This window comes from Quercus suber, unplaced genomic scaffold (assembly GCF_002906115.3).
Source record: "Quercus suber isolate HL8 unplaced genomic scaffold, Cork oak 2.0 scaffold_14, whole genome shotgun sequence".
Lineage (NCBI taxonomy): Eukaryota > Viridiplantae > Streptophyta > Magnoliopsida > Fagales > Fagaceae > Quercus > Quercus suber.
Genome location: NW_027069479.1, coordinates 2,624,559 through 2,634,818, shown reverse-complemented (window position 1 = coordinate 2,634,818; position 10,260 = coordinate 2,624,559). Strand labels below are relative to the sequence as shown.

The 10,260-nt window shown below is 33.2% G+C and overlaps 1 protein-coding gene and 1 pseudogene across 14 annotated transcripts; both read right to left on the bottom strand.

Moving 5' to 3' along the window:
* Nucleotides 1–1,239: 1,239 nt before the first annotated feature.
* On the bottom strand, nt 1,240–5,716 carry LOC136070702 (DNA ligase 1-like). Of its 14 annotated transcripts, none has more exons than XR_010631942.1 (7): nt 4,656–5,716; nt 4,469–4,563; nt 3,946–4,035; nt 3,384–3,455; nt 3,207–3,303; nt 2,910–2,969; nt 1,240–1,725 (listed from the first exon to the last, which is right to left on the bottom strand). XR_010631942.1 is itself a non-coding variant. In XM_065781004.1 (6 exons), the coding sequence occupies exons 2-6, from the start codon at nt 4,518–4,520 to the stop codon at nt 1,669–1,671; spliced, it is 297 nt and encodes a 98-aa protein (XP_065637076.1). In that variant the 5' UTR covers nt 4,521–4,563; nt 4,646–5,700; the 3' UTR covers nt 1,240–1,668. The 14 variants fall into 14 exon arrangements, 2 of the variants coding, with proteins under 2 accessions (XP_065637076.1, XP_065637073.1); XR_010631945.1 differs by having other exon boundaries at nt 3,207–3,279; XR_010631941.1 differs by having other exon boundaries at nt 3,384–4,035.
* A 33-nt stretch (nt 5,717–5,749) lies between these two features.
* LOC112026592 (DNA ligase 1-like) lies at nt 5,750–9,085 on the bottom strand (annotated as a pseudogene).
* Nucleotides 9,086–10,260: the final 1,175 nt, after the last annotated feature.

The following is a 10,260-nucleotide window of genomic DNA, read 5'->3' as shown; positions in this document are numbered from 1 at the left end:
TTTTATTTATTTATTTTAGGAATTGAAATAAGAAAATTCATAAATTTAGTATTTAATTGAATAAGTGGACATTGTCATGTTTTTTATTCGTGGAACATAGAATGAAATAGAAAGAATGATACAGGAGATTTGGATTGGTGTATTTTACTCAAATTAATTTCAACTTTTCATTTTCCTTTTTCTAATCTCAAGTAATTTTTAAAATTCAATAATTCATTAATTTTCAATGTACACAATTAAAATTTGAAGTATCCATAAAAAAAGAATTATCCATGTTCAGTGTTTTCTTTCTTCTTCTTAACTTTTAGGATTCCCACACCGGTTGCTCTTCTCTATTTGAAGAGTTTTAGTTTTTGTTGACCGCCTCCTATTACACTCCTTCAATGTGACATCTATTTCATCCAAATCAAGCCAATAAAACCCTTAATTGAAGAAGAAACTTTCAATTATGTCTTCCTCTTGTTTTATGGCTCCAATTGGAAGTAACAACTGCATTAATTTTCAGTTAAATACCCAAATTTCTAAATATATATATGATGATCGAATAAGTAGTCCACAATCAGGCATCGACTCCAAAAGTGGTTGAGCACTCAAAAAGCCCTCAAGGAAAGGGTACAAGCAAGAAGTAGTGAGTGTTTTAGAAACTTCAATGTGTTAAAAGTAGTTCAGTTTTAGGATTGTAGTTGTCATAGCCATCGTTTACAAGATAATTTTGTCATTTTAAACTTTTTTTCTTCTAATTTTGCTACATGATTTTCTTGGATAAAAGGCAAGTGTGTGTTTTAGAAACTTCAATGTGTTAAAAAGTAGTTCAGTTTTAGGATTGTAGTTGTCATAGCCCTCGTTTACAAGATAATTTTGTCATTTTAAACTTTTTTTCTTCTAATTTTGCTACATGATTTTCTTGGATAAAAGGCAACAAAATATATTAATTTTATACACAGAATGTTTGATAGAATTCCTGAGTGATCTTTTGTTTTATCATAGAATTCTTAATACATGAAAAGTTGTCACGTGTAAGGGCAATAATAATGGTGGCGTAGTAGTGGGAAAGTCATAATCCCTAGTGCAAGTGTGCAACGTTGTTGGACATTGAGACCCTAATTTTTTTTTTTTTTTTTTTTTTTAAGATTTAGAATTATGGAGCATGGGTAGATTACTAAAGAAATACATTTCTTTTAGAAGCAAACAAGCTCTAGTCAGTTCAATGTTGAAGTAAATGTCAAATCGGCCTATGGATACAGGAAAAATTTTTATTTGCAAATTTGAATTTAATCAGGTACCGTAACTACTTTCATCTTAAGAAGTGCCTGAAATTTTATGTACAAATTGTGATTGTGCAACAGAAATACTGCAGGGAAAAATTTCTACATAACAGGGTAGTTAATGTTGTAACTGCAGATACGGGAAAGGCTCTCAGAATTCATAGCGAATTCAAATCAAGAAATTTTTTGGTGTAGATAACATCATAATCTAACTCCCTCAACCTACATATCATTAAAGGAGCCATATGTCTGAAGTACAGTGACAAAGGCACTCATCAATTGTAAATACCAAAATTTCACATTGGGATATCTACTCAAATTGGCTGCTGATCTTTTACACAGTAAAACATCTCCACGAATGACTGTTCCTCAATTATCTTCATCATCATCATCATCATCATCATCATTTATAGTGATCGTTGGGATTGTGCGCTTTTTGAGAATAATACATTTCAGCCACCTAAAAACAAGAAAGTATAAAGAATGATACCAAAAATTGTAGAACAAATAAATTATTATTATTGTGTTAAATTAACGTTCACAGAATAGATCAAGGAAATTAACGTCCACAATTTTTATTGTGTTAAACAATGATTTGCACTCCCAACTTTGGTTGTCAATTGAGCAATACTGTATCCAAACTGTGTAGCATGTATAAAATAGTAAAATACTCTATCCCCGACAATTACCGCACCCACAACAAAATGAAAATATAATACTCTTTCCATCCCAAATTATTAATCCTGTTTCAAAAAACCAACCCCTTTTTTTTAATGATATAGGAGAATTTTACTTAGAAAATTCAACTTTTTAAGAGAACGTTATTTAATGTGTTATCTTTTATTTAAAACCCACAAGTGCATAACTTAAGTTATAAAGAAATTTGTTTCTCAAAAAAAAAAGTTATAAAGAAATAATAGTAAGAATTTTATTTATTAACTTTTTCATGGAAGGCAGTTTTGGAATATCCCAAAATGGAATTAAGGATCCAAAATATTTGGGACACAGGGAGCAACTTAATAATCTGCATATATCCACGTATTGATCTTCAATGTCTCCAGCTCTGTAGACTCTCCAATACTGGTAAAGAACTAAAGATACCACAGGAAAGGGGGGGAAAAGCCAAAAACTTACAAAGATAAATACAAACTAGAATTCTACCAATTTGTGAACAACCTACAGACTTCTCACATAATTTGAGAACATTTGGACAACTTTCTTGGTTTTTTTAAATGCTTGCGTTATTTTGCTATTCCTATTACCAGGACAACAACAAACAAAGCCTTTTCCCAAAATTTGAGATCAGCTATAGATCTTCAATAGGGTCGGACATATGTATCATTTTTCTCGATTTCGCTCTAAGGTCATATTCTTTGATACTCCCTTAATTAATATTTCTTTTCTTTTACTTCTACTAATTTGATTTTTTTTTTTTTTTTGTCTTCTTCTACTAAGAGATGGAAAACAAAAGTATAAAGACGGGATGAGGAATATTCACAATAAACAAAACATAGCATTCAGAAAAAAGGACATGAGACTCAAGAAGCTCAATTTTCAGGTTTTGAGAAAAAATATGGGAAACAAAAGAAAAGCGAAAGAAGTTATAGGAATATTTACAATAAACAAAAAGGATAATATCGTTACCTCAGTGGGTTCAAACCATACATCTGGAGCTGACTTCGCTGAATCATCACACCGGTAGTACTGCAGGAATTCAGAAGAATGTGTTAGATTTTTTTTTTTTTTAATTAGAAGTGTCAACAAGTAGTATATATTATAAACTTATTAGAAATCTATAATAGAATTCCTCTTAAAGAATTGCAAGCTAAATGAGAAGAATGTTACAACTTGGAAGTAGCAAGTAGAATTATACCATCCCTAACTATAAACAACCCTTTAGTGGGAGCATCAATCATCAAAAGGACAGAGCCAAGCACAAACCTCTGGTTTAGAAATCAATTTTTTAGGATCGATACTGGCAGAACGTTCTTCAAGATCTGCTTCAGATAACCCACTTCCCACCAATCACATTCAAATACTAAACCAGATGAAAATCAGTAGGTAAAAACACTCAATAGCCAGTGACATGCTACAAATTAAAGCACATATTTGACTCACCTAATTTACAAATGCTTTGATATTCATCATTACTGCTGTCATAACAAGCAAGGAGAAAGGAACCATAGACACCTAATTAAGGAGAAACAGTATTATCACCATCAACAAAAATAGGCTTGAACTTAAGATTAGGGTTTGGCTAATAAACATTATATGTAATTGAAAATAAAACCCAGGGTTTGGTTAATAAAAGACAATAAAAATAAACAATTGTGTTCGCATGTACCACTTCATTCAATTTTTTTTCGGTTACCTGTACGCTTCACCTTGCTGTGGAAACCAGCAATAGGTAAGCATCAATGCCTCTGTTACTGTTACTGCTCAAAGAACCTTGTTGAGTACAATTGATTCTTTAAGTTATTCATCAGATTAACTACATTATTATTATTGAGATCCAAACATTTGTTGCTTGGACTTGGGAACATGTGTCAGGTGCATGTACGTGTCTAGTCCCCTAGTGCCAAAACGTGCGATATGTGGTCTCGGCCATAAATATTGTATGGATAGAAGAACACACCACATACATATCAAGCATATATATGATTACGAAGTTTATAAGAACCTAAGGATCACAAAGAGAAGTATCTGTTTCCTTTCTGAACTCTAACAGGATGTAGAGACTGGATTCCGGATTAATGCTGAATCATCGCATCTATAAAGAATGATATAGAGATACGTCAATTAAACATGAATACACTTCTTTAACCTGCATACCAATAGTAGGCATTAGCAACAATGAGGATGACAAATTGTCTACTAACAATTTAACATGCAAACAAATACTGAACACCACTAATGCTTACCACATTAATTGACAGAAATACATATGTTATACCCAAGGCTAGAACGTGATATAACATTGTGAAGAATGGAACTCAATGATGATAAAGTGATAGAACAAAAATGATTGGACATTCTATTGGTAACCACAGGATCTAGTGACATAACATTGTGGAGAAAGGTACTCAATGATGATAAAGTGTTAGAAAAAAATGCTTTGACGTTCCATTGGTCACTACAGGATCTATTTCACTGATGGAAGTTTCTCCCCAAACAAAGAAATGCTACCTATAACATAAATCTACCTTTTAACTTCAAACACAATATCAGGATACTTTCCAGTGTTCTGTTCAGCATTTAGACTATATATCTCAACTGAACCATTATCCATGTAATGTATCTGTGCCAAATAGAGTAAGTTATAGCACGGGGCATATTTTATTAACACTTAACAGTACAAAATTGGTGGATAGTTGTTGGACCTAGTATCACCTGGGCACGTTCTCCATCATACTTATATTCACATGTAAACTCGGTATCCTGGAATTTACATACAATCTCCAGAACGGCTTCAGTTGGCTTTGCCAGCATAGGTCCAACTGGGACACCAAGTGTAAAGTTACATGTTTTCTGAAGATTCCACACACCGCCACTAAGAAGCACAGGAAATACAAAGTATGCTTGTTTAACAATCTTCACAGTTTGATGCAAGCACAATCATAAAATCTAACTAAATGTGAACATTAAAGGAGAATAATAATTATGAACATGAATAGGCCCACTAAGTGTTAGTTTGGATTGTGCTGAAAATGTTTTTCAGCATCTCTGTCAGTAGGTCCCGTGCACTGTTCACGGGACCCACAAGTTGTCTAATTCAGCAAAATTTTCATTAAAATTGGGTCCCACAACACTATTCACACGTTTAAAAATTATTTTGCTACAGTATTTTCAGTTTTCAGCAATAAGCGATATCCACAAGTTGTCTAATTCAGCAAAATTTTCATTAAAACTGGGTCCCACAATACTATTCACACATTTAAAAATTATTTTGCTACAGTATTTTTAATTTTCAACAATAAGCGGTATCCAAACAAACCCTAAGACTACTTGGTTATCACTAACTTAGTCAGAAAATAAATCTGACAGCAACAATGGAAAAGGAAAAAAGAAAAGGGAGGGGGGAGGTCATCCATGGTATCAATGTTGTTAAAAGTGCCCTTAGGTCACATGCTTAAAAACTCAAATCTCGAAGCCCCAAGGTTTGGGCCCTTCACATGGCCAAAAAAATGCTCATTTTTTTGGCACTTTTTGAAGAAGCATAAAGCATGCTTTTTATTTTATCGCTAAAAAAAGAAATTAATTGCTTGAACTTGAAAGAAATGACATGGACCAATGATTTACTATACAACCACTATTCTTAAGGTGCTGCATTACACAAACAATTTTTTTTATTTACATGTTAAAAGATAATAAACAAAATTAATTTACTATTATTTTGCTTTTTGGTCTCTAATTTTTAGATATATGTTGATTGAACCATATACATGTATGTTTAAACTTTCTACAGAATAGTTAAAGTTACACAATATCAGGATACTTTCCAGTGTTCTGTTCAGCATTTAGACTATATATCTCAACTGAACCATTATCCATGTAATGTATCTGTGCCAAATAGAGTAAGTTATAGCACGGGGCATATTTTATTAACACTTAACAGTACAAAATTGGTGGATAGTTGTTGGACCTAGTATCACCTGGGCACGTTCTCCATCATACTTATATTCACATGTAAACTCGGTATCCTGGAATTTACGTACAATCTCCAGAACGGCTTCAGTTGGCTTTGCCAGCATTGGTCCAACTGGGACACCAAGTGTAAAGTTACATGTTTTCTGAAGATTCCACACACCGCCACTAAGAAGCACAGGAAATACAAAGTATGCTTGTTTAACAATCTTCACAGTTTGATGCAAGCACAATCATAAAATCTAACTAAATGTGAACATTAAAGGAGAATAATAATTATGAACATGAATAGGCCCACTAAGTGTTAGTTTGGATTGTGCTGAAAATGTTTTTCAGCATCTCTGTCAGTAGGTCCCGTGCACTGTTCACGGGACCCACAAGTTGTCTAATTCAGCAAAATTTTCATTAAAATTGGGTCCCACAACACTATTCACACGTTTAAAAATTATTTTGCTACAGTATTTTCAGTTTTCAGCAATAAGCGATATCCACAAGTTGTCTAATTCAGCAAAATTTTCATTAAAACTGGGTCCCACAATACTATTCACACATTTAAAAATTATTTTGCTACAGTATTTTTAATTTTCAACAATAAGCGGTATCCAAACAAACCCTAAGACTACTTGGTTATCACTAACTTAGTCAGAAAATAAATCTGACAGCAACAATGGAAAAGGAAAAAAGAAAAGGGAGGGGGGAGGTCATCCATGGTATCAATGTTGTTAAAAGTGCCCTTAGGTCACATGCTTAAAAACTCAAATCTCGAAGCCCCAAGGTTTGGGCCCTTCACATGGCCAAAAAAATGCTCATTTTTTTGGCACTTTTTGAAGAAGCATAAAGCATGCTTTTTATTTTATCGCTAAAAAAAGAAATTAATTGCTTGAACTTGAAAGAAATGACATGGACCAATGATTTACTATACAACCACTATTCTTAAGGTGCTGCATTACACAAACAATTTTTTTTATTTACATGTTAAAAGATAATAAACAAAATTAATTTACTATTATTTTGCTTTTTGGTCTCTAATTTTTAGATATATGTTGATTGAACCATATACATGTATGTTTAAACTTTCTACAGAATAGTTAAAGTGATAGAATCAGGTTTGACCTCACAAACCGTCAGCGATATGGACACTTCAAGCTTAAATGTTATGCCTAAAAGTGATGTCTTTCTAGAACATTTATCTTTGACACTATCAGAATACATGACATAATGCAGAATGTTTCCAGATCTAAAGAACAAAAACTCACCTCTTCTAAAGGAGACTGGATGTTTGGATGTGGTGTAGAATGTGCATATACAGCAGCTTGGCCCAATGTGGCCAATAGGGTCTGCTCTGCCAATCCAATACGCAAATTTGCCTACAAAACAAATCATAAAAGCTTTAAATAGAAGATCATAAAAGCTTTATATAGAATAAAGGAGTCAACGAGGTGATATCTGATAAATGTCAGAATTGCAACCTGAAGTAGACGAATTAGATATAGAGGTTCACAATCGGAAGCAGCAACAAGTAGCCCCTTGATATGGTTTTTTTTTTTTTCTTCTCTTGACTATCCTTCCCTGATTCCTTTCAAAAGTTCAACATAACAGCAACTTAATTACAAAAGCAGTACTTTTTAATAACAAATTTTAATCGCACTACAGAGTTCTCACATCTCCCTCTATACCTACACATTGGCAAACAAACAACAGTGCCTCTAGATTATATTGCATGGCATATATACTAATTAACACCACAATACTTGTTTCCCGGATACAATTTATATTAGTAAAGTATGTTGGAAGACCTTTACGGTCAAATTAGTCTAGAAATATATATATATATATATATATTAAAAACAAACCATAACTCTCATGTTAATATATATCTAACCAATTGTCCAAATAAACCAACTCAGTATGATGGGTCAACCCAAACCAAGCGTCACAACATTGATATTCTTTATTCTAAATCGAAATATTAATTATTCCTATGACAAAATAGACACATGCATACTTATAACAAAGAAAATAAATTTAAAAAACCAATGAGCTATAGCTAAACTTGGCACTTACTTCTCCCATAATAATTAGTTGGAATGTTTAGTTTTAGCTACCATGTAATACAATTATGGATGGATAGTCTTATAAGTTATAAATTGCCAGTAAAAGGTTGAAAACAAAAAAACAAAAACAAAAAGTAGTATATAAAAACTTGTTTGAGAAGTTATAACTACGATAAAAAAAACAAATCTCATCATAAATCAATCATCTAATTCAAAAGAGAGAAATATATGAATATTAAGTTTCAAAAAGAAGATAGTGCACCTTAGCAATGAGGTGGAAGATATTAAAAACCTTGGTAACAGTTAAGGCATTAGGCTTGCTCATCATAGATTGAGATGAACGACAAGCTTTTGCAACAAGACCCCAGTCTCCCAATTGATTGTATAGTTTTCTAAGCCCCACCTTAGTCCTCCCATAAGCCTCAGCAAGCAAGTTAATGATCAAAGCCTCCCCAATTCCAAGCTCCAACCCCTCGTGCGCCAGGGCAATCCTATTAGCCAAAAGATACACAATTTGCAATACATCATCGGCGGTGGTATCCATAACAGTAAACAGTCCTAAGCACATTACACAGGATATCCGTTTTTTACAATCAAGTCGGACTCCTTTGAAATCATGTCAAAACCCAAACAAAGAAACGGGCTCGCCCTCTCCCCAACAAGCAACCAATTCTTGGATCAAAATTCCAAGATTTGTTCTTCAATTCCGGCATTTTGCTCTTCAAATGCTCAACCCTCTCTGGCCCAAACAAATTAAGTATTTTGTTTACATTCTCATTGGGGAGTTTGGTGGTTTTAGGGTTTTGGGGTGGGTTAGAATCAAGAGCTTTTCCTTTTTTTTGGAGAAGAAGGTTTTAGTTGGGGTTGAGGCTTTTTCTTGGCAGCGGCGTCACGAGAACCAGACATAAGTGCATCGAAAGCAGACGACATTGTGAGGTTTTGGTTTTAGGGGAATACACAATCAGAGAGAAACCGAAGGGATTTTGGAAGAGAAAGAGGCTCTGTTTTTTTTACTACTACTAGTCTACTATCTCTTGTCATCTTAAATACTAGCCCAACCCAGGTTACATTTACACAAGAATTTTATCTTTTGGGCAGTTGGGCTAGATATCAAAAAAGAAAAACATTTAGACAAATATATTTGCACAATTCACAAATCCAGATAACAAAGAAAAAAAAAATTTTTTTTTACTACTACTAGTCTACTATCTCTTGTCATCTTAAATACTAGCCCAACCCAGGTTACATTTACACAAGAATTTTATCTTTTGGGCAGTTGGGCTAGATATCAAAAAAGAAAAACATTTAGACAAATATATTTGCACAATTCACAAATCCAGATAACAAAGAAAAAAAAAAAAAAAACAACACTTTTAGACAAAAATTTTAACAAAACAATTACAACAGAAAACCCAGGACAGGAGTTATTAGTTTTTACCCAATTTGTGTGCCTCAGTCTCAATGGAGAGTTCTCTGCCTCTCGCAACTCTCATTTGCCTTCCTCTAACTCCAAGGCTCCACTCTGCCACCGATTCATCACCTCCACCACTTCTGTCCATCGTCTCTGCCGATCTACTTCTGGTAACTCTCTCACTCTCTCTCTGATTCTCCGTCCATTTTCTCTGTCGAGCTAACTACAAGAGACACAGGAGACAAAGTATATTTAAAAATAGGTCAAATTACTAATTTGCCCCTCTCCTTTTCACCATATTTTGGGTCCGTTTGGATAGCACTTATTGTTGCTGAAAGTTGCTAAAAACTGATTGTTGCTGAAAACACTATAGCAAAATAATTTTTAAATGTGTAAATAATGTTGTGGGACCCACTTTTAATATTAAATATTGCGTAAACAGTGCGTGAACAGTGCACGCACAGTATATACACAGTGAATTTTGTCTCCAAAGTCAAAAAAGCAGGCTGAAAGAAAAAAAAAAAAAAAAAGGCAGAAAACGTGAATCATAAAACGTGCCGCAACTTTAAGTGCAATCCAAACGCAGGCTTTAATTTAATCTCTATTTATTCCCTAACCTTTCAAATATGTTGATTTAGTTCTTATCATTTCCACCATATTTTAATTTAATCTCTATTTATTCTCTAACATTTCAAATATATTATTTAGTTTTTAACATTTCAATACTATGTTAATTTAGTCTTTGCTATTAGTGAAAATTACTGACATGGCAAACGTCAACCATTTTCATTCAAAAAATAACGACAAAGATTAAATTAACACAGCACTAAAAGGTTAGAGACTAAACTGATATAATTAAAAAATTAAACACTAAAATAAAATATGG